The following is a 27,113-nucleotide window of genomic DNA, read 5'->3' as shown; positions in this document are numbered from 1 at the left end:
TGCTGCTAAATCAAAAGGAGGATCTTGATGCTCAACTCTTTATCATGCTGAGCATCAAATTTAGCCAAAATTTTAATTTCCCACAAACATAGTCTTCCTGCAAAATGAATGATTACAAGAGTTTAAAATGAAATTATAATTAAATTTGGATAATATAGAATGATATTGGGTTCGCACTGGGAAAATTTATTTTGGTCACGTATCTGATCCCAAAGTTCAAGCTAAGTGACAAAGTGTGTCAACCATGCACACAAAAGTGGGAGAACAAGGGTCAAACACTAGCTGGCACGTGATAATCTCATGCTTCATCATCCTTGTCAATTGTTAGCTAGCTAGAGAACTCAGATGATCCCATTTCTTTATATTCATTCATGGGTCCAATGATTTCTCTTTGTCAAGTGTAAATGTTTCACTCATCAGATACAGCAATCAAGTTAAATTGGATCACTTAAGTTTCAGTTCATCGATACAGCAATATTCAAATCTTGAGATCCAAACCAAATTTCATAACATTATTGTATGAAAATAGTGGGCAAGTGTGCTACAATACTGAATAGCAATAGTTTAAGTTGGAGTGCGCATTTCTTATGCCTGGCACACTCACACCCATTAAAATATAGGTGGCGGTTTATAAATAAATCCAACTTCCCAAAGCAGTCACCACTAACTTGTACTAAAGGTTCCCAGCCTCCTTTCCCTTTCACTATCCACCTTTCGTTTATAGATTTGCTTTGGAACAAATCCACTAGTTAATTAAGTTTGTTTAAACTTTAAACAAATCATTTTTGTAAAGTAGATATCACTTAGGTATACCTTATTGTTTTTTAGAAAGTAAAGTACAAACCAAATTTCTACTTTAAACAAAACATTTCTACAAAGTAAGGATTTACATTCAACATCCCTTTAATTGGTAAAACAAGGTTGATTTGTCAACAAGAGAAAAATGTTGAGATTAGGATTATATATATATATATATATATCAAGAACAGTGTCATCAGTCCCAAATCGCCCGACTTTTCGTGTTTGAGCGGGGTCACTCCCCATGAAACACAAATTACTTTGAAGTAGAATTTTCTTGATTATAATTTCATGTATTGGGGGGTGGGGGGTTAAGGCTGTTTGTTACTTTTCCGGTGTATTTTTAGTTCTTCTTCCAATTTTCGCTATGTACGTGTTTTTTGTGCTTGTATAGGATTCAAGCATCCCTTGTACTTGGTTTAATTTATTTTGCATGTAAAAAAAATAAAAATTATCGTCTTTCTCTAGCGCGCCTTGACTTTTCCTAACCACAAGGTTGACTCGACAAAAAATTGTCTTTTTCAATCTCAAAATTTTCTTTTTCTAAATGTCACTTTTGTTGAAAATTCAAGTGAGTTGGAGTCTCATATTAGTTAAATATAAGTGAGGTGAAAACTTTATAAAAGATATGATCCATAAACTCAACACCTTAAGATTTTGGGTTAAGATGTGATATCAGGTACCCTTGGTGTCTTGTTTCATTTGCCCATGCACTCCCAACAATTGTTTTTACAAAACTTCTAGAACGATCTGAAAGTTTTTTCTAACTGTATGAACTCACCCGCCAAAACTGTTGCTCGTTGAAATCGTGCCGAAACCGACATCTTCATCGTACAGGGATGTCCTAGTTGTGTGATGATTCAACCGTTCAAAACCAACACTCTTAGTGCAAACCCGTCCACATTCATCTGATGGGCAACTCTAATTGAGATACCCAACTCACACCACTTAATAGCGGATTGAAATACCATAAATAAATGTAAACAAAAAAAATTATAGGCTCACTCTGTATTAGATTTTGAATAGGTTCACTGTTGGCTCAATGAGTTAGTGGGGATTGGACTGGACAGGTTGGTGTGTTTGGTTAGCTAACTCGCCCTACCCTATTTGATGAGTAAAGTGTGTTGATTCATCGGGGTTGAACCTATTTTGTCATTCCTAAATGAAATCACTAATTTTTTCATAAAATTTAGCTTCTCTTAAAACTACCTCTCCCCTAAACATAAAACCTATCAGATTACCATACAAATGCAGAATATGGAATGGGAAAAGCAATGCGTCATTGGTTCCCATTCGTTTTGAAAAGGGTCCTATGATCAGTATTCTCCAAACCTTATATAGTTTAATTATATTGAGAATATTTTCTTTCATTGATGTCTATTTTGATAATCAACATTATATTGGTATAATGGCCACACATGACTAAATTGTTTTCAAGAGTGTTGCAAGGAAATGGTTAATTAAGCAAAGTAATTTTAGTCTCAACTTGCAAGATTCGAATGATTATAATACAAGCTCTTTTGTTGGTGTCCACGTACAAATAGAGCGTAGTATATACAGCGGTGCTTTGTCGAGCTGGTGTCCAGATTCCTTTTCACAACGCATTACACACTAGTGTGATAGTATAAATGATTTTTCTTTTCTATGTTTGGAAAAATTAAATTAGATGAACTTTAAGTTTATTATTGAATATGACTCGCTCAGGAGGTCTGACTTGCTCGAGGTTGTTCAGCTTCTAACGTCTCCCAACCTTGAAGCTCACCCGTATAAGAAAATTCTTCATTCGATGACCAGGTTGAGGGAAAGAGCACAGAGCCATGGTTTTTCAGCATACTTACAGGGAAGTAAATGTCTTCGCGAATTATTTGGCTCAGTTGGGTTTTACGTTTGGGACTCATTAGTTTGACTTTCCATTTGGACAGTGTCATAGCTTGATTTCTAGAGATTGTTCGGAGTTTGCATCCTCTTCTTTTATTCCCGCACCAGTGTAGCATGTTCGGGGCCTAGGCCCTCCCTGTAACAAAAAATGAAATTTAAGTTTATAAAATTAATTTTAATAAAATTGAATTTGAGAGAATGTATTTGAGAACAATAATACTTTAAAAGTAAAGTGCAATCACATATAAACATAAAATAAAAATAGACATTGTCCCTGCCGGCCCAAGTGGCTACAAAACTCAATAGTTTTAACCGGTTCAAAGGTCTTGCAATCAATCAAGTATCATGATGGCAGTCAAAATGACTTAACTAAGGAACATCATGCCCTAGAGTAGGCCATGTTCCAACTCATTAAATAAGACAGCAAGACAACTAAAAAATTACCATAATCTCATAAGACCTTCTTAAAGAATACGACGGTCACTGAGCTTATAAATACAGGTTTAGTCATTTATTTACTTAAGCATTACTCATTAATTATACAAACTTTGAGTTCTTCTTAAACCTCAAGACTCTCTCACTAACTCGAGCATTAGAGTGTATTTTGCAGGTACATACATCAATTCTCTGATGTGTCAATACAATTCTATCTAGAGAAGCCTTCCAAGCCACACGACCACCATCGGAGATGAGGAAGCACCACAAATCTCAATATAAAAGAGTATTAATTTGGTATTGCTTGTGAGAAATTCAAGAAATAATGAAAATAGCCACAATACAAAAAAGCTGAACCAACGAGTTTTAAGGCAATATTTTATTCTCCGTATTTGTGAAAGTTGGAAGAAGCCACTTACGCACCACGAAGAATTTATCGAGCTTTGAACCAGCCATTAAACTTACTTGACTAAATTGACATAGATTCATTTTTTGGAAAAGATAAGTCCAACATAACAATGAAGTACTGACAATATCAAAAAAAAAACAATGAAGTACTGAATTTCAAAAAAAATAAAAAAAGATAAGTCCAACATAACACGTGAATGCCTTCATCAGGCTCATGGAAGCTATGGGAATCATGGACATTGACGACACAAATGTGTTAGCATGTAGAGCATTTTTGCCTACTTTAAAGGGAAATTCAAGTTCTTATGTTGTTTCAATTCTTTCCCAACTTTTCCGTTGTTCCAAAAAAAAAAAAATTCTTTCCCAACTTCTTCTATCAAGGATTGGGAGGAGTTCTCGCAACTTATCATACGAGAATTTTCTAAGCGAAACTCGTTTGAGTTTCCCGTGCGAAAAAGATCATTTGGAGAAATGTATCTTGATGAAATCCTGAACCAACCAAAAGACAAGTCACTTCGATTAGTGACAACATCTCCTTAAAATTATGTCACTAATCCCATTTTTTACTCGATTTTTGAGACGAACTATGATATTTCGTCGCAAAAGTTGAAAGGAAGTGGGGTGAAGTGTAGTGTCATTTTAACAGTTTTTAGGAAATATTATGACAAAAATGAGATGAAATATCATTTTAATAAATCTTTAGAGAAACGTGTATTTTACTCAAACATAATACTCAACCAGTCCCCGAATGATGTATTAAGTGGTAAGAGCGGGAGCATTTGAGTTGGGCGGATGAGGTCCAAGAAGATCAATCTATGAAAGATGCAATTTATCTTTCAATTTACCAAAAAATTATAGAAATAAACCTAATTAAATAAGTGTCTATAATTTTTTGTGGTTAAAAGATTGAAAGGGTCAAAATTCGATAGCCTAAATAAGCGTGTAGTCCATCTTTAGAAAACTTTTCTCTCGTTCTTACTTCTTTTTCCTTCTAGAAATGACATGAAACAGAGTGAACTGGGCTATCGTGTTTCTGTGTTCAGCTAGGATCCTCCCACCTTCATCTGAGACATCTCTACAACTGTATCGCTGACGCTGCCCCACCGTGGCAGACTTCTAGGTGATTCTTCTCTTAATTCTCTCGTCTTTCATTCGTTTGATTTTAGATATTTCATCACAATGTATGTCGCGTTAAAAACAGTATGGTTCATAAAAATAACATTCAGGTGTTGTTTTGATAATATTAATAACTGACCTATAATCACATCTCATCAGATCCAAATCATAGAATCGTCGTATATATCCCAGCGGGTTTGGATCCTCTCCATCCATGTTCCCTCCATCCTCTCTCCATCCAAATCTGAGCCATTGATTTTGAAATTTAAAGGCTTGAATCAATTTAAGAAGAGAGAGAAAACATGAATTAATCCTCACCTTTAAAATTTAAAATCGATGGCTTAGATTTTGGATGGAGAAGGGATGGAGAGAAGTTGGATGGAGAGGATCCAAATCCATATCCGAGCATGGTGGTTCATCAGATGATTATGAGCACGTTCAATTTTAATCCGTGTTTGGAAGTAATATATATACATTCGTTTTTAGAATTTTAATATATATATATATATATATATAATACCATATGGTTTAATTTGTTAACGACATTTACGATATTTTAATTAATTAATTCTAGAAGCCTGCATGCAGACAGATTCTTGTGATGTGTGAATGGATGTGTGAGCAAAGCTGTCTTAAGAAGCTTTTGGAGGTGATGGTGAAGGGCATTGAGAGTAGTGGGACTCATAAATTGGACTCATTATATTGGTCTCTACGAACCACCAAGTGGAAAGTATGTGCTGTTGTTACAAACTGCCTGCAGGTTTGTTTCATGACCTTCAATTCTTCAAGTTCCATGGAGTATAGGGATGGCAATAATGGTAGGCTTTTTTTCTTTCTTTGTCCTGTCCCGGGCTATTTAGGTTGGGTCAGCCCATATCTTACAACTCACAAGTTCAATTGAGAACGGGTTCGACTCCATTTTCATGTTGCATTTTATACTTTTTAATTAAGATTTTGGGTTAAGTATGTTTTCTACCATTTAAATATATAGCGAGTTTTGATTTTGGTTCCTCGTCGAAACAAAATTGAACAAAATTATATCTTGATAAATGCCATTAGAGAAATGTTTGATTGTAATCCTTACCTAATACTGAGCTCATCGAGATGTCTTCAAGTTTTCTGAGTGCTTTATGAGTAACTTTGTACACGTCATTTAACAAATTTAAATGAGAAGTGTATAACTAATCATGAGGGTTAGGTTTTTGATTTTGAGTTTTGGTGAAAATGATGGAAGAAGGTGGGAAGGGAGATCAAGGTGATGGAAGAAGAGAATATTGTTAAGCAAATTAGGATTAGAATTCAACATATCAAAAAATGTATAGGATTTTAGTTTTTTGTATAAGTTTTAATTTTTAATTATGTATTGTGTCATTTAAATTTTAATTGAAAATACATGTGTGCCTGCCTGCCTCGTAAACTTATCAAGGCTATGTAACAAAAAAAAACTTAAAAACTTATCAAGGCTACATAAAGCACACATTGGGCATGAAAGCATCTCACAGAAGCTCAATTTCGATCATGAATTAAAATCAAACATTTCTCTTTTCGGAAAAACCATATTGCAACATTATTCTGATGATAGACTAAAATCAATTTCGCTATAGATATGTTTACCCTTACCAAATTATATTTTACCCTATTAAAAAATGTAAGTAAAAGAAGATGAGATATTTCATAGTTGGCTTTATTTTTTAATTAAAGATTAAAGTGGATGAGAATGAGTTTAAAATTTGTGTCTTCTTTTAACTTGTATGTTGGCCTGTTTTAAGTGCCTGTTTTTAGTGTAACCAAGTGGGTTGGTGTAGTGGTTCAGCACTTCATCCTTTAAGCGAGTGGTTGGGGGTTCGAATCCCAACTCTTGCGAATAGAAAAAACTCATTGACCAGCCCCCTACCACTTAGTGCGCTGACCGTGGGGCGAGGGATTAGTCTCATGACTGTCGGCTGTGGGAATACCTTGGTTAAGACAAAAAGATAAGTGCATGTTTTTACTTTTTACCATGGGATTGTAAAATGAGTTTCTTCTACAAATAATATATTTAGTAAATAGATCATTGTCCTATTTTTTTTTAACATTTTATTAAGGTCTCCGATCAAATAATGATATATAAATAATTTGTTGAAAATTCAACAACATTTCTTTACTAAATATCATTTATTATTAGAAAAAATATCAATTGGGGTTGAGTGGAGAACGACGTTTTATTTATCTTGCTCCAAATCATGTTAGCCTTATATTCGGAAAAAGACAATTCTGAATCAAATTATCAAGATGACTCCTTCTAATTCCATCAATTACAACATGACACAACATGCTTAAAATCGTTTTCAATTCGCTGGCTTTGATAACTAGAATCTCAACTCTCAGAAAAGTCCTCAACATGCTCCCAACTATAACTGACTCTAAATTTCTTCTATAAAAAATCCCACTATCAATCATTTTCCTCCATGGAAAAAAAGTGAGTTTCTCTGGCTTCTCAGAAATTCATAGTTTGAAAATTGCTTTAACCAATAAAGCTATACCACAAAGTAATGGTCAAGAAAATATCACAGTTATGGCGGCCACGTAACTTGGTCTTCATCGACATCGTGAATTCGTGATCCTAATTTTCCTATCACAGACTTACCAGATGCTAGTGACTGCATAATCTGTATTGTCTTCAATATTAACATTTTCTTTTTGGCTCTATTTAATGTAACATTCTTTTTAATGTAACATTTGCCACTTCCAATTAGGTGTTTCCCTATGTATATTATGCTATACAAAATATGATTTCTTTTTTAACATAAAGTTAATTAATCCTCACCTACTACAGGTTTCCAAAACAAACAAATAACAGTTAAGCGTTGGAAGCTGTTTTTATTAAGGTGGGCACTCACTGAAGACAGAAAAAGAGAAAGCTTAACCAGTCTTCAAAGGGTTCCTAAATTTATTTATCTCTATAACATTCAAGAACTTTCTTCATATTTCGGATTAATTACTCTTTTTCTGATCCTTTCCTTTATTTCTTTAAAATTGATTTGATTTTAATCGTTTTTATTGTGATTTATGATGATTTATACGTTTCCTATATTGTTTTCATGACTTAACTTTCAAGCATTAAACCGGTTCCATTAGCCATAGATCTATACCAAACGTATTCCTGTAATCATTCTTCTTTATGAATGAATATCCGTTACCCTTGGTTCACAAGAAAACTAAGCTTTTTTTTAGATTCTTATTCTACATACCCAGATAATTTTCTCATGAGTTAGGAGATTTTCTATCTTTTTTTCTTCCTTCTTCTTAGCCTTGAAAAATGAAGAGCTCAAGTAATCAATATCCATCAAATTATGCTTCCAAGCATTTGAGTTCTCATTTCCAGCTTCTTCGTTACCTCGGTTTTCTCCTCCTTTTGGCCTTTGGTGTCACCATTGGAATGATCATCAGCTTCTATTACAAAAGCTGCACAATTAGTCTTCAGTTCTCTCAATTCTCCCTCTCTGCATCACAGAAACCGCCACCGGTATCACCACCACCGCCACCAATACTGCAACCAATTAAAAGACCAAAAGTATCCCATGTCAGTCATATTGCAGGATTAAAAGAGTTCCTTCAGCCTTCTCATGTCATTCATGATATGAGTGATGAAGAACTGCTGTGGAGGGCTTCCATGACTCCTAAGATTCATGACTACCCGTTTCGCCGAGTTCCCAAGGTGGCCTTCTTGTTCTTGGTGAGGTCCAATGTGCCTTTGGCTCCTTTGTGGGAGGTGTTCTTCAGAGGACATGAAGGGTACTTCTCTATTTACGTGCATTCCCATCCATCTTACAATGGATCAGACAAGAGTCCTTTGTTTCGTGGCAGGAGAATTCCCAGTAAGGTCAGTTGTTCTATTCTTTAATCTTCAGTTACTTCAGCAACAATATGTAGCTAGTTTTTATTTTACATCAGCAACATAGAGTAATTCACTAATTCTCCAGTGGATACAATCAATGTCTATATGCGCAACCAAGATAATATTTAAATGATTGATTGTGCTTATACACAAGGCTCACACAAGAATCACTAGAATTTATGGAGGTTTGGTATTCAATGATGGAAAAACTATTCATGTAATATTATTTGATATGAGAACTAGATGACAATGGTATGAGAAATTCAAATCAAATTCTTTGCAAAAGTAAATTCAATCAGGAGGAAAAGGGGGAGAATGAAACAGAACAGAACACAGTGAAACATATAATTGCTTCATGTTACTTGCCAAAGGGTGTAAAACTTTTCTGTCTCATTATCCACAGTAATAGCTGCAAGTCTGTTAGCTCTTCTAAGGATTAGAGTTGTTCAAGCAAGAAAGCTCAGCTAGAGTGGCATTTTCAATTGAAACAAATCATCTGATTATTTTCTAAAATTAGTTACTTTAGGTTCAAATAGGTTGAAATCATCAGATTATTACAGCATTCACTTTCTATAAGCAGGTCCTGATATGAACACCCTAGGCCCCTATTAGCCATCTTCAATTGAACAATGGTTTCCATATTCTTGCCAAAATGACAAAAATAAAAAAGATTGATCACTAGTTACAAACTACCCCTGGTGAATTGCCATTTGCCAGCCTCATGTAGCATTTAAATAGTTAGGTTACAAGGTCCCAATTTAAGTCACCCCATTACTGGAAATAGATAGCTCTCAACCGTTTTGATGAAGACATTCCCATATTCAGTATCACCGCCAACAAGTCATCAATGCAAATTGTACCCCATCTCAATTCCTGTACACTTATTGATCAAGTTCCTCTATTGAGTGTCCATCATCATGTGCATTGCCGAATAGTAGGGACCAATGCCTAGACTTAAATGGTTGTTTGGAAAAAAATAAAAAGTTAAAAGAAGTAGCATGAAAACATTGTGTAAAAACTAGATCATTTTCTTTGATAAAATGTTTCACAAAAACAGGGCTGTAGTTTTGATTTGTTGTATTGTAATTTTGCATCTTGCTTCGAGTGAAAAATGAACAAAGTCACAAAGATAAGATAATGCAGGGGAAAGTCCGAGGAACTTAATGCTAGTTCTGTTCATTAGTAAATTGGTTTTCTTATGGTTGATTGTATTAGCGGTTTCAAATTTGGATTTTAAAAAATGGTTCATAGATGTCTATTCTTAATACATGTTTGAAAACCCTTCTATAATTGATTCTGAATCAATTCTGAGGAGAAGATACTTACGTGTCTATTCTTGGTTACATAATAGATTCTGATGATAGAGAAGTCGATACAAATATGTTATCCATCAATTTGTTTCAAATTTGGGAAGATATAGTGATCAAAATTTAATACCCTTCATCTGATTTCACATGATGCAGATAGTGGAATGGGGCAGAGTGAACATGATGGAAGCCGAGCGTCGCTTGCTGGCCAATGCGCTTCTTGATTTCTCAAACCAGCGATTTGTTCTCATATCAGAATCCTGCATACCTCTCTTCAACTTCTCAACAATCTACTCTTACTTAATGAACTCCACCCAAAACTATGTCATGGCAGTCGACGAGCCTAGCGCAGCGGGGCGCGGCCGGTACAAAATCCAAATGTCCCCTGAGATCACCCTCAGACAATGGAGGAAAGGTTCTCAGTGGTTTGAAATGGACAGAGAGCTTGCCCTGGAAGTGGTATCAGACAGAAAATACTTCCCAGTTTTTCAAAAGTACTGCAACAGTGGCTCATCATGCTGTGCAGATGAACACTACTTGCAAACATTTGTTAGCATCAAGTTCTGGAAGAGGAATGCAAATAGGAGCTTGACTTGGGTTGATTGGTCGAAGGGTGGGCCACACCCTGCTAAATTTGTGAGACCAGAGGTCACTGTTGAGTTCCTAGAGAGTTTGAGGAATCAGACATGTAAGTATAATGGAAATAGCAAAAATGTTTGTTATCTGTTTGCTAGGAAATTCTTGCATACTTCACTGACAAGGCTCATGAGGTTTGCTCCACAGGTCATGCACTTATAAAATAATAAATAAACAAAGAAGCATAGTTAGCAGTAGCACTAGACCAGTTGTTAAATTCATTCTACTCAACTTGTGTTTTCATTTTCTTGTATAGCTTCTTCCTCTGATCATCATATAGTCAACTTGTTGCATATATCTCTGTTAATAAGTTTTTGATTAAGTTCCATATCTCTTGTAACAATTTAAGATTCAAAGAATATCAGATGTATTAATAAACAGCTTCATTATTAGTATCAGGAAGCTAAAGTTACACAAATTAGACCAAAAGAAGTTGGCAGGCAAAAATAAAGCAAATTGCATCTGGAGCCCCTCCATGGTCAAAAAAGCATCTCATCATGCTTTTCTTTAGAACCCCATTTCACATCACAATAAAGACTTGGTAGCTTCTATAATAGCATGTTTTGAAATCATTCTATAATTAATTCCAAAGCAAAAATCAATTTTCATGAGAAACATATATGAGTAAGCTAATTCAAAATTTCAAACATGATATGATTCTTCATTCAACCATTTATAAACATTCTGGTCAGTGGTCAATAAAGCTTTGACAAAAGAGCACAGTAAGACTATATTTGAATAGTTAGCACTCACAATCCGTTATGTATGCTTAACTGATATCCAAACAAACACAAATTCTATGAACATGTAACATCACATTGTTTTAATTAGCATATTTCTTTAACACAATTTAATTAACTTTCAGGAAAAAAAGGTAAACGATTGGATCAAAGATGAGATAAAAATAAATGACAGATAATAATTTGATCAAGCTAGTAACAAATTGATTTACAAGCGGAGCACAAATCATTTCCCAGTTTACTCACTGACTAGTTAGTTCCACCTCCACATGCATCTTCAGACAGGGATGGTGACTCAGACACCGAGTCCACCGTGTCATGACACGGCGATACCTGGACCCCACGCAACTCCTCGATCATCTTCACCACGTGGCTCATCCTAGGCCGTTGATCAGGTACAGCTGCAGTACACGCCACGGCAATCTGCAGCAGCGCCACCATCTCCTCCTCAATATCTTTATACCTCATCAGCTCAAGATCAAACACCTCCGCCGTCCATTCCTCCCTCACCACCGACTGCACCCACCGGGGCAGGTCCACCGCCTCTCCGCCACCGTCCAGGGCGGAGGGGCACTTCCCAGTCAGCATCTCCATGAGCAAAACGCCGAAGGAGTACACGTCAGACTTCCAGGACTGTTTCCGGCCATCCGAGGCCTCCGGTGCGCGGTAACCGTTGAATCTCCCAGTAGATGACGGGGCCGCGAAGATGGAGAGTCCAAAATCCGCCACGCGTGGATTTCCCGCCCTGTCAACTAGGACGTTGGTGGATTTGATGTTACCGTGGGTGAGGCTATTGTTTTTACTGTTGAGGTGGTTATGGCTGTGAATGAAGGCTACGCCTCGAGCCGCTCCGGCTGCTATCTTCAGCCTTGTGGTCCAGTCCAATGGGGTTCGCCCGGGTCCTCGGTTACCTGTGCAATAAGAAGAATTCAATCAAAGTTTGTTCATAGAAGAAGGAAATACTCTATCGGTAAGACGGTAACTTATATGATTACATGGACTAACTTGCTCATATTTACCGACATTTTACATAATCAAGAACGGATGAGGATCTTCTTATCAAATTTACCGGGCTAATTTGATCCTTTACTCAATCATTCTTATTAACAACCCAAAACCTTAAGGCATTAGGTTTATGGGTCACATCTCTTATAAAGTCTTCTCCTCACCCACACTTAACCAATGTGGGACTCCAACTCCGCACTTGAATTCTCAAACATTATCATGGTCCCCTCCGCGGAAGCTTATCCACTCTTGCACCGCCGTTCGCTTCACCGCGTTAAAGGAACCCGCCGCCTAGCAACACCGCTAGGAAAACTTTCGACACAAGGAGCCGTAATCATGACTACACCAACCATCGGCTCTGATACCACTTGTTGGGGGAGACAGGGGAGCTCATGGGCCGAGGAGCAAGACACCAAGAGATCTCGACGCCACATCTTAACCCAAAACCTTAAGGCATTAGGTTTATGGGTCACATCTCTTATAAAGTCTTCTCCTCACCCACACTTAACCAATATGGGACTCCAACTCCGCACTTAAATTCTCAACAGTATCACTTACATTTCCATTTTTGTTCATATTCTTCGAGTTTCATGAGTACATATTAAAGCTAAAAAACAAAGGTTGTTCTGCAAAAGAACAAAGAGCAAAAGAGGACGCAATAAAGAAAAGACACTACAGTACTCTAATACTTGTACTCTTTATCTTTTGATTCTTTTCTTTGATCAAAGAAAATAACCAAACACATTTGGAGAGTCTGTGAAAATAGCACAGTAGTCTCTATTCCTTGTCATGGTCATGACTCTGCAGCTTCTCTGCCTAATTTAACAGTTTAAATTAAATCAGTAATTGGTTGAATTGAAGAACCAATTGATCATGTGCTGTGAACAAAACATGCATGATCAAATGGTCCAACTTCAAAGTATCCAAATAGACCCCTAAAAAAACAGCTGTTGGATCTAGTTACCCTACATGCATGGGGTGGTCCTGTTCTCTCCCCTCCACCATTATCAAAGAAGAATTAGGTGACTAACTCTCACTGAGTTGGTTGGAAATTTAGTAGTAATTTACTGTTTTGTTTACACTCGTTTGGCTGTTAGGAAAATGTTAGAGAAAATGTATTTTTTAAAGTAGATAAACCTGTCAACAATCATTGACTTAAACCCACCATCAAAATTCACCTCTGGAAGCAACAAAAAACAAAATTCTGGAGCAGCAGAAAGTTAATGGAAATCAATGAATTGAAAGTTGAAATTTGAAACCAATGACGTACCATGAAGAAGCCAGAACAAGCTACCATTGGCCATGTAATCAGAAACAAGCAATTTCTCATCTCTGGCAAAATAGTAAGCTCTTAAATAAACAACATTGGGGTGTCTCAACTTTCCCAGAACCTCCATTCTCTGCTCAAACTCTCTCTTCCCTCCAATCTGAACCTCCTTCAGCCTCTTCACTGCAAGAACACTTCCATCATCAAGAACAGCTTTATAGGCAGTACCGAACCCACCTTTCCCCAGCATCTCCGCCGAGGCACGAAGAAGATCCTCCAGCTCAAACCTCCTCACTCCTTCGAAGAACACCATTCTACCCTTCTCAAACACGTTCTGCCCCGCCGCGTAAACCACCTTCTCACCACGACCACCACCACCACCACCCTCCACGCGCTTCGGAGTACTACTCGATACTGTTGACTCTTTCCCTTCCCTGACCTCGCCGGAGTTGTGTCGCCGCCAGAAGTAGCAGTAGAGAAGGAGAGAAACCACGGCGAGGACCAGAGCGTCGCCGAGGATAATTACGATTAGAAGCATCGGTCCCATTCTCGTAGCTCCGGTTCTCCGGTTCTCGTTTTCCGGCGTGGAGCTCCGGGAAGATGGAACCAGCGGTGAAGCGAGGGCAGGGATGTCTTTGCATTTCTGCAGCGGCGCGCCGCAGAGGGACGGGTTTTGAGCGAAAGCGGAACCGGGGAGACCCGAGAGAGAAACGGGTATTCGACCTGAGAGATTGTTACCGGAGACGTTGAAGTCTTGGAGGTTGGGGAAGTTCATGTTCGGAATGCGGCCGTGGAGTTGGTTACCATCAAGGCGGAGTGTGAGGAGCCGCGTGAAGTTGTTTACGGCGGCCGGAATCTCGCCGGAGAGGCTGTTGTGGGAGAGGTCAAGGCGGTAGAGGCGGGTGAGGGAGGTGAGCGTGACGGGGAAGTCACCGGAGAAGTTGTTGTGGGAGAGGAAGAGGAGTCTCATGCCGGTGAGGTTGGAGAGGTTTGGTATGGGGCCGTGGAAGCGGTTGTTTTTGAGGCTGAGGACACGGAGCTGAGTGAGGGAGGTTAAGGGGTGGAGGGAGCCGTGGAGGTCGAGATTTTCGAGGACGAGGCGGGAGACGCGGTTTCGGAGGCAGGTGACGCCGTGCCAGGTGCAGAGGTGGGTGGTGGAGTTCCATGTGGTGAGTTTGTTGGAGGTGTCGGAAGTGGCTTTGAAGGAGATTAGTGGGTGGAAATCTGGGTTGGTGGGAGTGGAGGCTTGTGGAGTGAGGAGGAGGGAGAGGAAGGTGAGTGAGAAAATGAAGAGTGATGAGAGAAGAGGTGGTGGTGGTGGTGGCATTGTTGCAGAACAAAGGAGAAGAGTGTGAGTGAGGAAGAAGAAGAAAAAGAAGAAGAAGAGCGTTGAGTTTGTAATTCCGAGGTAGACAAGAGCCAGAGAAATTAATGCTCTCACGTGTTTATGTGTATCTCAGTGGATTTTTTATAAAAGAATTAATAAAACTAAATTTAAACTTTATTTCCAAAAAAATTGTCAGAATTATTTTGGTTTTTGTTAAAAAAAACTATGCTCAAGATTGGCTAAATAGTCTGCTAACGAGTTAGAGTCTTTGAGAAGATGTTGATGCTCTTCTAACAAATGGGTTGAAGCAAATTAGCAAACAAGTGGGAATCATTCGGAGAGGATAGAATAGTCTGAAACACCTCAAGAGAGTTGCTCTCAATGATTATCTGAGGGAGTTCGAGATGAAACAATCTCTTGTTCAATCAGGAGTTCAAGATGAAACAATATCTTGTTTAATCCTACAAGGAAGAAATTGTGCAAAAAGAAAAGATTTCCACTCCGAACCCGCCTCATAAAAGTGCTCAAGGGAAAAATTTACAAAATAGGGAGGAATATCTTGCACAACCACATCCTCCAAAACATGTCCAGACAAAAGGGTTCTAGATTCATTCCTGATATCACCCTTAGTATTAGGTCTCTCCATATTTCATCGTTTCCCCATTAATATAATCGTTTGATTCTCTTTGTGTCCTTAATTGTAATTAAAGGAGACCTCTAATATATAACGAGATCCATCTTCGCTAAGAATGGTCTAGGGATGTTGTTGACTAGCAAGGTCTATGATGTTGTCCCGGATTTTAGTTCTGTCCCGTTACTTTTTGACGCTTGTAACACCCTCTATGTTAGGGGTGAGGTTCCCTAGCTTTGGGCTTTAGCCCCGTAATGAATAAAAAAAATGTAATGATCACTTTTCACATTAAGCATGTGAAAGATTCATTGTGTTAGTTGAGATAGCAATGCTGATTAAATTTAATAATTATGCATAAATAAATAAAATTACTTGAAATTTAAAATTGAATGGAAGTGTGAAATTATTTACCGTGCATATTAATTAAATTTATATTACTCAACAGGGACCAGTTGCCGTCATAATTAAATATTTAAATTTCTAGGGTTGAGAGTTAAATTTTTAAGGGGCATTAGTTTTTATTTTTACAAATGGAAAATTAAAGGGGCATTTTTAAGAAGACATTTGACAATTAACACATTTGAGATGAAATTGCGAAAATGATATATCATTAAAAAAATATTGATTTAGTAAAATGATGACCTGTTGCAATTATAACTGCCGACACGTGATGCGTCCTCTCTGGCTCCCCTGAATCTGAATGAACTGTCCATTAATAAACTTCAGTCAGATTAAAAGACAAAAGATGCATAAAATGATTAAAAGACAAAATAAACTTCAGTCAATTATAATCACCGACATGTGATGAGTCCTCTATGGTTTTCGTCCCTAAACTAGAGTGAGAATTTAATTTCCGTGTCTAAACTAAAATTTCTTAGTTTTTCATCCATTAACTTCTTGGTGTGTGCTTTTCATCCTTTGACCGATTTGACTGTTGATAAATTTTTTAGTTTTTAGGATTAGATGGTTGAAGATGGAAGAAAATTGAGGGTGAAGATGATGAGAGAAGATTAAAGTTAATTTTTATTTTATTTTAGTCCGTATGATATTCCCCGCAAGCATTAAAAAAACAGTTCCAAATAAGTAAAAATCTACCCTTTGGCATTCAACATCATCCCTCAAATTGATCAAAGGACGAATACCAAACGGTTTATCAAGTTGAGAGAGGTAAAACTAAGAAATTTTAGTATAGGGAAAAAAACCAAAAACTCGTTATAGTAGGCTCGGAAAGAAAATAATTTGTGGGCTTTGGTTACCCGAAACCCGTGTTGAGTTGTCTCGTTTTCTTACCCGTGCTCGGAAGTTGTGCGTTGGGCTGAGCTTGAAGCGGGTCTGGATTGGGTCCAGCTAGGTTCTTGGAGGCTACGTTGCTGATCTTGAAAATTTCAAGCCCGCTCAAGTTAGGTTCCCCGTTTGATGTATAAGGATGCATCTGGAGCGAGAGATTTACCTTCATGTGATTATTACTACCATTCTTTGGAATAATCACAGCATAATTTCTATGAACAGCAACCCCTTTTTGATTGTTGGCCCATTTCATAACATCAGCATGATCATCGACAATCTTACCCGCCACGTAGATGACGAACACCCTGTCGCCCCAAACGTAGGACTCGAGCTCGTAGAAGTGGAGCCTTAGCATGTAGGTGAAGCCAGCATCAACTGGGAATTCCCAAGTCAGGTTTGCCATTTCACCGTCGAATCCGATGTAACGTCCTCCGGTGCCGCATAATCAGGGCTCACGGTGATGTTCATCGCACCCGTCGAGTCAGCTTCTTCAGAACCCAGTGCGCTCGGTGTTCTTAAATACAAGTCATCGTTGCCTTCCCAGTTTCTGAACAAACCCGTGTCTTTACTGGGTGAGATTGTTTGCCCCCCAACTTTGATTCTGTAACTTGTCTCCAGTGCTGTGTTGTTTGCAACGCTGTACAGGGTGTTATCTCTACCCACGAGCTTGAATCCTGGGTCGGTGGAAGGTGTGTAGTAGAGGTCACTAGGCATGGATACAACCTCAATTCCATTGATGAAAGCATAGGAAGAGCTTGTGGTTGGAGTGAAGTATAAGTCAAGGTTTTGACCGTGGTTGACGTTGATGATGTATTCTCTGAAGATGGTGTCAAGTCCTTCAGCATCGGCGGTGAGTGAAGCGTTGATGTCTTTGAGGAGGGTGAATCCGTTGGATTTCACGGTGAAGGAGGCGTCTCCGCGGTTGAAGCCGCCTGAGTATGAAGCAGGGTAGAAGAAGAGGCGGAGGAACTTGGGGCCTGCGGTGTTGACTGGGAAGGAGAAGTTGAATTGGGAGCGGGACAATCGAGCTGTGCCGTAGGGGATTTGGTTGATGAAAGGGGCTAGCGTGTTTGCTGAAGCATTGTCACTTTCACCTGTGAGGATGAGTTCACCAGTGTAATAACGGTCAACATGCCATGTCCTTCCGTCGTTGTCCTGCTCCTGGAGGTAGAAGCCGCTGGAGCCGCAATCGATGGTGAATAGATCAACTGGGTCATAAGCTTCGAGATAGGTGGAGTGTATAACAAGGGACAGTGAAAAGTAGAGGAGGGTTGGTGTTATTAACCTCATGTTTGAGTGATGCAGAAAAAGTGAGAGGTCAGGAATGAATGGAGTTGTGAAGAGTCCTGATGAGGATGAGGATAGTGATCACCTGCTTGTAGTTACTGAGAAGTCAGGGAGTGGAAAGAGGAAATTTCCTCAGTCTATTCCAAAAGATTTGAGGTCAATTTTCCAATTACCTGATGTTCACTTCAGGGCTATTTGACTTGTTCAAGTCCAACTTTGGTAGGAAGACAAAGGGGTTGCTACGGTACTTCTGTTATTAGGACTATTTTGGAACTATTCTAGTTTGACATCTTCTTCTTTTGCGGCACTTTCTCTCTTAAAAACTCCATGAAAAAAGAGACAGGGAGAAGCGTTGACGGGGTGCTACTGCCGGTATGCTGACAACGGAGAAGCTCCGCGATGGCAAGGCAGAGAACTGGGTGGTGAACGACAACGTGATGGAGGCGCGGCTGTACGATGCAAATAAGGCGGGGAACAATGTTTTGGGTGTGATATTGCTGTGAAGTTATCATTGCTTGTTCTTATAGGAAAGCCTCAACTCAATGCGTCATGACTTGTGGTCTAAGACTCTAAGGCATTGTTTTATGCTTACATTGCCGCCGGGTAATGGGATTGGGTGCTTGTTTTACTTACTCAAAGCTTATTTGAGAATGCATTCAAGGTGTTTGATAAAAAGTCTAATTTACATTTTCTCTTTGCTGGAATGTCTAACTAACGACTTTGTAATTTGATTCTATGAATCCAATGGTCATATGACGGAGAGTGATGCTCCTTTACTCAGTTACTATGTATTTAACATAAAATTTATATTGTGTGCTTTTGGTAATCAGTTAACTCCAAAATTTTGATCTGGGTACATGTTTCTCAAGTAGGATAACCAATCTGAGCATTATTAAATTTCAATGAAATTCTAAATTCCTTTCTAATTGCAATTAATTCTACATGCTTATAACATAGTAATGAGTTCCTGTTCTCGCTCATATTTCTTTGCCCAAAGGTAATTGAGACTCTTAATCTGTATTTGATTTCTCAAGCAATGGTTGAAACATGTGCATATCCCAAGTCCATGGTAGAGGTATATATTTTCATTCCTGATTTTGTTTTGTCTTTATTCGCTACTTTAGTGAGTTAAATGGCAGTTTGGTTTGCTTTGGACTCAGGGTATCTAATTTTGTGTCTTTCATCCAATTCCAGCAACAAAGCCAATGTGTTCTATTTGGTGCCCTGAGTTCATGGTCGATTATATATTTTAACTTTCTAAGTTTTCCCTTGTTCAGTGGAAATTCCTTCACAAATATATATATTTGGAGGGTGAGTTTGAAGACCTGCAGATTGAGGTTTTCTACTGTGCCTCTTTAATTCCTTGCTCTTCTTCCCTGGCTGAAGTATCTGAGCTTTTCTCCTTGACATTGCTGATAACATTAGGTCTCATAGGGTCAGACATAGTTGACTTGCTGGGCTGGTTTTTTGGGCTCTTTCGGCTTGTTTCACGGGCCCTTTATCTATGCAGATTTTGTTTGTTTAGTAGTCGACTTTGGTTTTTCTTCTTCACTTACATTATGTCTGGTAGGGTAGATAGAGATAGAGAAGAGAGAGTAAAGAAAGAAAAATTGAGTAGAGAGAAATAGGTGAGAAATAGAGTGGATTTAAGAGGTTGTTTGGTATGATAGAGATAAATGGGAGAGAGATGAGAAATAATGATGTGGATAATGAATATTAGTAAAAGAAAAAATAATTATTTTATCAATTGATAATTTTGTCCATTAAAGTAAATACTGGCAACTCAAATTGTAAGGATAAAATAGTTAAAACAGGGAAAAAGTGCAGCAGCTCTCCATTTCTTCGCTATTTGAGGAGAGGAAAAAAAGCATGTGGAGCCCACGTAAAAAAACTCTCTCCGCGCTACAGTAATATCTGCCAAACAGAGATAGTTGTTTTAACTCTTCACAATCTCTGTCTTCCATATATCTCTCTTGTCAAAGTCACCTACACCAAACAAAGTGTAAGGGTTCCTTTATTTGTTTGATGGCTAGCTTTTTGCGGCGCTGACCATCCTTTCCCCTTTGTATTCTTCTATGCTTTGCTCGCTAGGCCTATATATATCACTTAAAAAAAATAGTGATTTAAAATGTTTTTTAGGAGACGAGAAGGGATGACGCCTGATATCCATACCTAATATTATCTTTCTATCTATGTCTTACTGTTACTGTTGGTAAAATTGAGGTGTAAACCTAATTTTTCCCACTAATAAACTATAGGTAAAATCAAATCAACTTTTGATACATACATACTTATTTTTTCTTCTATCTGAATTTCATTTCTTGTTTTCCAATTTTCTTTTTTTTCTCATCACATATATCGTATCTCATATTTGATATTTCGCTTTCATTTCTCTTATTCGAACTCTTAGTGTGGGTGTATACAAAACGTGAATATAACATTATTGAAAATCAAATTGGATTAAATTTATTTTTAACCCAAGTAAAATAGTATCGAATGTGTTTTGGTTCCTAAAATTATTCATTATTTTTAACCCATATATTTTATTAACTCTGAGGACTAGGGATGGCAATGGGTAGGGTTTGGGTAGGGTACTATAGTACCCATCCCCATACCCGCGTTTTAAAAACTTACCCGTACCCGTCCCCATACCCGCGTGGGTAACAACTTCAGTGCCCATCCTCGTACCCTATGGGTACATATATGCCCGTACCCGTACCCATACCCAATACCCGCAATTTGCTTAAATAAAATATAATTTTCCGTATTTGCATTTTCAATGAAAAAAATATATGATTGCTATTATAAAATGGAAACACATTAATTAAAAATATATAACATCATCCAAATACATTAAGTATAAATTCAACACCTTAGACTCAAAATATAACTTAATAAAACACTAAAGAGTCTTCAAATAGATTTAACTTGTATGGACTGTGCTGCTGCTCTCCAAAACCTGTTAAAAATAATAAATTAAGTCAAATTAGTTTTATATTGCAAAGTCAATATACATGAACAAATTTAAAAAAAAAATTATAACAAAAATTATATCATATTTACCTCATCATCAGAATCAGATTCCCCAAAAAATTGCAGTCGCTTATCTTTAAAATCTAAATATTGCTTTGGTCCAGTAATACCAATAGAAACTGCAACATAAGAAAAAGATAAAAATTGTAGTTTTTTTAAGAATCATTTTGAGAATCAAAGAGGATATATTATTATATATTAAAGAGGTCCCAACATAAAACAGATACAGTACTAACGAGAAAAAGAACATAAGTTTATTAAGTTTTCTAGTTTTGCCAAGTAAAACAATATAAAGAAACAGGGTAGTCATACAAAAGAGTGTCCAAGCTCTATTTTAGAAAGTGAAGTGGTGATAAAGAGAGAAAAAATAGAAGAAAATAAATAAGAGAGGGAATATTTCTAGCAAGGCAGTATGCGTAAGAAGCATGATACAAAATTAACTATAAAAATATACTAATGCAATATTTCTTACCTTCATTATCATGTTTTAGCCAGCTTTGTACACACATAAGTGCCTCCAAAATATCTTCATGAAGTCTAGAACGATGAGGACTCAACAATCTTCCTCCTGTGCTAAAAGCAGATTCTGAAGCAACTGTGGAAATTGGAATGGCTAATATATCCTTTGCAATTTTTAACAAATTTTCAGTTTCAAATAATTTATCTCTTTATAATAAATTTTGAAATGTCAACACTCAACAAATTTTAAAAAAATTTAAAGGTATTGTTTTAATTTAAAGAGAAAATTTTACGGTATACATGTTTTTTTTTTTTTACAGTTACGGCATATAGGTTTTATATATATATATATATATTATATGTATATATATATATTATATGTATATAACGTGTGCGGGTATGGGGCGGGGTGGGTACCATAGTACCCATACCCGCACCCGTACCCACTCAATTTTGCGGGTAATTACCCATACCCAGCCCCATACCCATATAGCGGGTTTTTACCCTACCCATCGTGGGTATTTTTTGCGGGTACCCACTGGGTCTCGGACCCATTGCCATCCCTACTGAGGACTAAAAACTATATGAGTTTTTTAGAGGGTTTCAAATTCAGTTTACCTAAACTTTAAGTGGACTAAAAATATCAAAATCAAATCTAATCCTAGAAGGAGCAAAGAGAGTAACTTGAATTACCACATTGGAGAAGTTGAACTCTATCAGGACAGTAGCACCTGAAAGCGTATGTTTGTGGATCTACGTCGAATCCGCACCTTCCTCCACTGTTCCTACACTCGCTGCAGTTATTAGAAGCATTCCATTTCAACATAGACCCTTTTCTCAATGCCTCTTTTACTCCTCCTTTCTCATCTTCTTCCACACTTGCATTCACCACTCCACCGTTTTTTTTTTGGATAAGCAATGATTTATTCAAAGGGGTACCCCAAACCCATTACAACCAAGAAGAAATTAAATACACATCTGTCATGTGCGTGAACCAGAATTTCAGTTTTTTCAACATGAACTTAGACTAACAGATTTTTTAGTGCACAAGATTTGTTGTTTTTACTAACATATATAGTATGCTTTCCACACTTTTGTGGCACATTAAGCAACACAAGCACAATATTACTATAGAAAAGAATATGTCCAGCATGGATCTTGACAGTTACTCAAAGTTCAATTTCAATTTTAGGCCAATTCTTGGACATCAGATATACACCAGCAGCTACTTGATAGTAAGAGCGGCCCTACCTGAAGCAAGGTGAACCTGGTATATAGCACACATGAAAGTGCCACATATTGATTGCCCTTAGTTGTATTTTCAAAAGGAGAACCATGTAAACAAAGTTGACTTGCTAAGTCATATACAAAACAAAGCTTAGCATCCAAAATAGGAACTGAAAGAACGAATCAGATTTCAAAGGCAATAAGATATAATTTAGGTGATTCTGTAATAAAATCTTCTTTACCAGGGTGGAGAAAACTATATTAACTATAATGACCACAAAGTTTAGTTAAAACAAGCATCTTACGGTGAACAAGGATATTACCAGTAGCTAAAGTCGAAACAATAAAATTCACACTGAGATTGAGAGATTATTCTTTTTACAGAATTAGAAAGTAGGAACCTGTGTCCAAGTAATCACAGGTTGACACTAACAGAGGTAGACTCAAGATTTGAAGTTGAGTAATGGGTTGGTGATGTGCTTGGAGAAGATAAGAAAGGTTTTGGTGGTATTTGCAAAGATTCAAGGCTTCCTTCTAACATATCCACCACTTGACTCATTGCTGGACGAGCAGAAGGATTTGTTTGTATGCACCAAAAGCTTACCAAAATCATCTTCCTTGCCATCTCATTATCATTTACGCTTTTAATACATTGCAGAGCAAGCTCTTGATGTTTCTCCAGACGCTTGTATATCCAATATGGAAAATATATTTCACTATAACATTCAACTTCCACATTAATATTCTTTCTTCCTCCAACCATTTCTAATACCATCATCCCAAAACTATAAACATCTGACTTGTGAGACACCACTCCAATATTCCTTGAAAAGACCTCAGGAGCAATATACCCTGCAGTTCCTCTAGCTTCCAACATAGACACCAAACTCTGATTTTCATGACAAATTTTCGCGAGTCCAAAATCCTATATCTTTGGACAAAACTTCTCATCAAGTAGTATGTTGTGAGGCTTTATGTCAAAATGGAAAATTCGAGTGTTGCATCCTTTGTGTAAATACTCCAATCCCCGAGCCACACCTATTGTAATCTGGTATAAGGTTTCACAGTTCAATTGGTTTTCCACGGCTATTGGATCCTTCGCATATATGAATTTCTCCAAAGATCCATTAGACATGAACTCATATATTAATGCTCTCTTAGATCCTTCAAAGCAAAATCCTAATAGAGTAACTATGTTAACATGAGATGTTCTGCTAATGCTTGCTACCTCGTTTATGAATTCACCTCCATTTCCTTTTGAGCTATTCAACACCTTAACAGCAACCAGACATTCATCATGTATCCTCCCTCTAAAAACAGATCCATATCCTCAATGTTGTGATTTTAGCATTTTTACTTATGTGTACCGCATTAGTGTTGTAATTTTAGCATTTCTACTTATGTGTACTTCATCAGTGTTGTAATTTTAGCATTTCTAATTATGTGCACTGCATCAATGTTGTAATTTCAATATTCGAGTTTTTCTTACTGTGTACTTCATCAATGTTGTAATTTCAAGAAAATAGACGTTGGGGAATATAGTCGTTGGGGAATATAGCCGTTGGGGAATATATCCGTTGGAGAATATAGCCGTTGAGTAATATAGCCGTTGGAGAATATAGCCGTTGGGGAATATAGCCGTTGGAGAATATAGTCGTTGGGGAATATAGCCGTTGGAGAATATAGCCGTTGGAGAATATAGCCTTGTTGTTTCTCTTATTTATACATGTCATATTTCACTCATCTCAACATTCCAAAGTTCTTTTGTTCTCTCATCTCGTCTTCCTCCTATCAAATTACACCGATAGTTTCTCATTGTGTCATAGAATGGATCCAAACAATATGGCCGAATGGGACATTTACGACGTTGTCATTGACGAACTTATCAATGACACCACTATAGAAGATATGATGCAGGAGGAGATGGAGTTTTATCAACAACATGCGAACACTGTTAGGCCCAAGCGAACAAGAAAAGTGATAGAGAGAGATCGTGAAGCTGGGCACGAGCGGTTGTGGATGGACTACTTCTCTGAAAATCCTGTATACCCGGAGGAGCTTTTCCGGCGAAGGTTTCGAATGCGAAAGGATGTGTTCCTCAGAGTTGTAGACGCCCTTGGGTCTCATAACCCGTATTTTCTACAGTCTGTTGATGCAATTGGAAGACAAAGTTTGACACCATTACAAAAGTGAACTGCCGCTATTCGTATGTTGGCGTACGGATCACCTGCTGACAGTGTTGATGAGTACGTTCGAATTGGTGAAAGTACTGCAATTGAGTGCCTAAAGAATTTTGTAGAAGGTGTGTGTGCAGTATTCGGTGAAACATATTTGAGGCGCCCGAACCATGAAGACATTACCCGCCTACTTCAATGGGGGGAGTTTCGTGGATTTCCAGGTATGTTGGGTTCTATTGATTGTATGCATTGGGAATGGAAAAATTGTCCAGTTGCGTGGAAAGGTCAATACACTCGAGGTGATCATGGAAAGCCCACAATCATGCTTGAAGCAGTGACATCTCAAGACTTGTGGATTTGGCATGCATTTTTTGGCATTGCAGGTTCTAACAATGACATTAATGTGCTAAACCAATCTCCTGTGTTTAATGATGTTTTGAGTGGAAATGCTCCCATGGTGAACTTTAGCGTGAATGGAACAATGTATCACATGGGATACTATCTAGCAGACGGCATCTATCCCCCGTGGTCTACATTTGTGAAGACCATCTCAATGCCACAAGGAGAAAAAAGGCAAAAGTTTGCCAAAAGACAAGAAGCAGCAAGAAAGGACGTTGAACGTGCATTCGGCGTTCTCCAATCTCGGTTTGCAATAGTTCGTGGTCCATCACGCTTTTGGCATCCGAATGACATGAAGTCAATAATGTATGCTTGCATCATATTGCATAACATGATTGTTGAAGATGAGCGCAACACGTACCAAGGTAATTTTGTTTATGAACAGGTCAATAATGACATATTGGATGCTGAAGTATTAAGTGGTCCTATCCCCGCTTTTAGAAATATCTTGGAAAGAAGAGCACATCAAATTGAAAGGTCAATCCATCACCAACTTCAAGCAGACTTGGTGGAGCATATTTGGCAGCTTCCCGAAAACGAGAATAATGAAAATTAATCTTCAAGTGTTATTATGTATTTCATTTAAAATGTATTGTTGTTTATTTTTCATTGCCATGTATTTTCTTTCGTCTTCATTTCTATTATTCAATAAAATTGTTTTTGCTATAAAAAACACAATGTACTTTTTTATTTTATTTTAAGTTAATATGTCGATATTTAAATTTAGTTGTTTTAAATATTAAGTAAATTTAAATTAAATTCGTATAAATATTAATTAAATTATTTTTTAATTGATTTAGTATTAAATTTTAAATCTAAATTGTGTGAAAATAAATATTATTAATTTATGTTGTATGGTGGGACACGGGTGAGACCCTTCAAATAGTAATTTAAGAAACCATGGGTTGGAGCAAAATCTGGTTCAGTTCCTTAAGAGTTTCTTAAGTCTGATGTGGCAGTACGGGCCCACAGGAATAGTGCAGAATAGTGCTGAATAGTGTGTTAAGAAACCAGATAAGGAGCCAAGGGTTGGAGTTGCTCTTAGAGCATCTTCAATCCTCAATGGAGTCCTTATTTAGGGATCTTAAAATAAGATCTGGATCTTATTAGATCTCATCATTGGAGTTATCCCGTGGCATGTTGCTAAAATCCGTGTCTTAACTCAGGTACTCTCAAATGTGGGATCTTAGATAAAATAATATATTTTTCTCTCTCTCCTTCAATACAATAACCAAAGTGAAAAATATGGAGGAAAATAAATAATATAAATATATTGGGTATCGTGGGTCCAGTCAAAAGTAAAATAAGATCTCATCTATTAGAGTGAAATGTGCATATGAACTTTATGAGTGTCTTAAATCCTATGTGGCAGTCTGGGTCCACAAAAAGTGAGTTAAGTTCCAAAATAAGATCTTGGAGATGCTCTTAACCGCTAGTCATTGGAAATCAAATACTCCCTCCGGTCCTATTTATAAGCAAAAAAAAAAATTCACATAGTTTAAGAAATGTAGTTAAATTAGATAAAATGCATTAAATTTGTCTTAAATTAAAATAAACTTCCAAAATTACTCTTTATTATTAGTGTTGGAAAGTCTTAAAGAGAGAGAATAATTAATGAGACACATTTTATAAGTTAGAATTAATAAGGGTATCATTGGAAAAAAAATAATTAATATAGCTCTAACTTTCATTGGTTCTTATAAAAAAGACCAAGATTTTTCTTCTCTTTCATGCTTATAAATAGGACAGGAGGTACTATATACGAGATGGAAAGGTGAAAATACCGGGAATACAGAAAAAAGATGATGAGGAATTCCCA

The 27,113-nt window shown here is 37.3% G+C and overlaps 5 protein-coding genes and 1 pseudogene across 5 annotated transcripts; 3 read left to right on the top strand and 3 right to left on the bottom strand.

Annotated features, from left to right (window-relative positions):
• Positions 1–7,118: 7,118 nt before the first annotated feature.
• Positions 7,119–10,850, top strand: LOC130739529 (glycosyltransferase BC10-like). Its single transcript, XM_057591850.1, has 2 exons — positions 7,119–8,497; positions 9,976–10,850. The coding sequence occupies exons 1-2, from the start codon at positions 7,934–7,936 to the stop codon at positions 10,615–10,617; spliced, it is 1,206 nt and encodes a 401-aa protein (XP_057447833.1). The 5' UTR covers positions 7,119–7,933; the 3' UTR covers positions 10,618–10,850.
• A 501-nt stretch (positions 10,851–11,351) lies between these two features.
• On the bottom strand, positions 11,352–14,992 carry LOC130739528 (probable leucine-rich repeat receptor-like protein kinase At1g68400). The gene is made up of 2 exons (XM_057591849.1): positions 13,471–14,992; positions 11,352–12,106 (listed from the first exon to the last, which is right to left on the bottom strand). Exons 1-2 carry the CDS (start codon positions 14,792–14,794, stop codon positions 11,445–11,447), a joined length of 1,986 nt encoding a protein of 661 aa, XP_057447832.1. The 5' UTR covers positions 14,795–14,992; the 3' UTR covers positions 11,352–11,444.
• A 2,110-nt stretch (positions 14,993–17,102) lies between these two features.
• On the bottom strand, positions 17,103–18,226 carry LOC130737031 (putative receptor-like protein kinase At5g39000). The gene has a single exon (XM_057588800.1). It carries the CDS (start codon positions 18,000–18,002, stop codon positions 17,103–17,105), a length of 900 nt encoding a protein of 299 aa, XP_057444783.1. The 5' UTR covers positions 18,003–18,226.
• A 2,696-nt stretch (positions 18,227–20,922) lies between these two features.
• On the bottom strand, positions 20,923–24,534 carry LOC130737030 (PR5-like receptor kinase; annotated as a pseudogene).
• On the top strand, positions 24,347–25,912 carry LOC130739527 (uncharacterized). The gene has a single exon (XM_057591848.1). It carries the CDS (start codon positions 24,927–24,929, stop codon positions 25,848–25,850), a length of 924 nt encoding a protein of 307 aa, XP_057447831.1. The 5' UTR covers positions 24,347–24,926; the 3' UTR covers positions 25,851–25,912.
• Positions 24,546–24,911, top strand: LOC130737029 (uncharacterized). Its single transcript, XM_057588799.1, has one exon. The coding sequence runs from the start codon at positions 24,546–24,548 to the stop codon at positions 24,909–24,911; it is 366 nt and encodes a 121-aa protein (XP_057444782.1).
• Positions 25,913–27,113: the final 1,201 nt, after the last annotated feature.

Source organism: Lotus japonicus, chromosome 2, assembly GCF_012489685.1.
Source record: "Lotus japonicus ecotype B-129 chromosome 2, LjGifu_v1.2".
In the NCBI taxonomy this organism is placed as follows: domain Eukaryota; kingdom Viridiplantae; phylum Streptophyta; class Magnoliopsida; order Fabales; family Fabaceae; genus Lotus; species Lotus japonicus.
The sequence above is the reverse complement of the archived record's forward strand: the minus strand, read 5'-3'. Positions and strand labels throughout refer to the sequence as shown.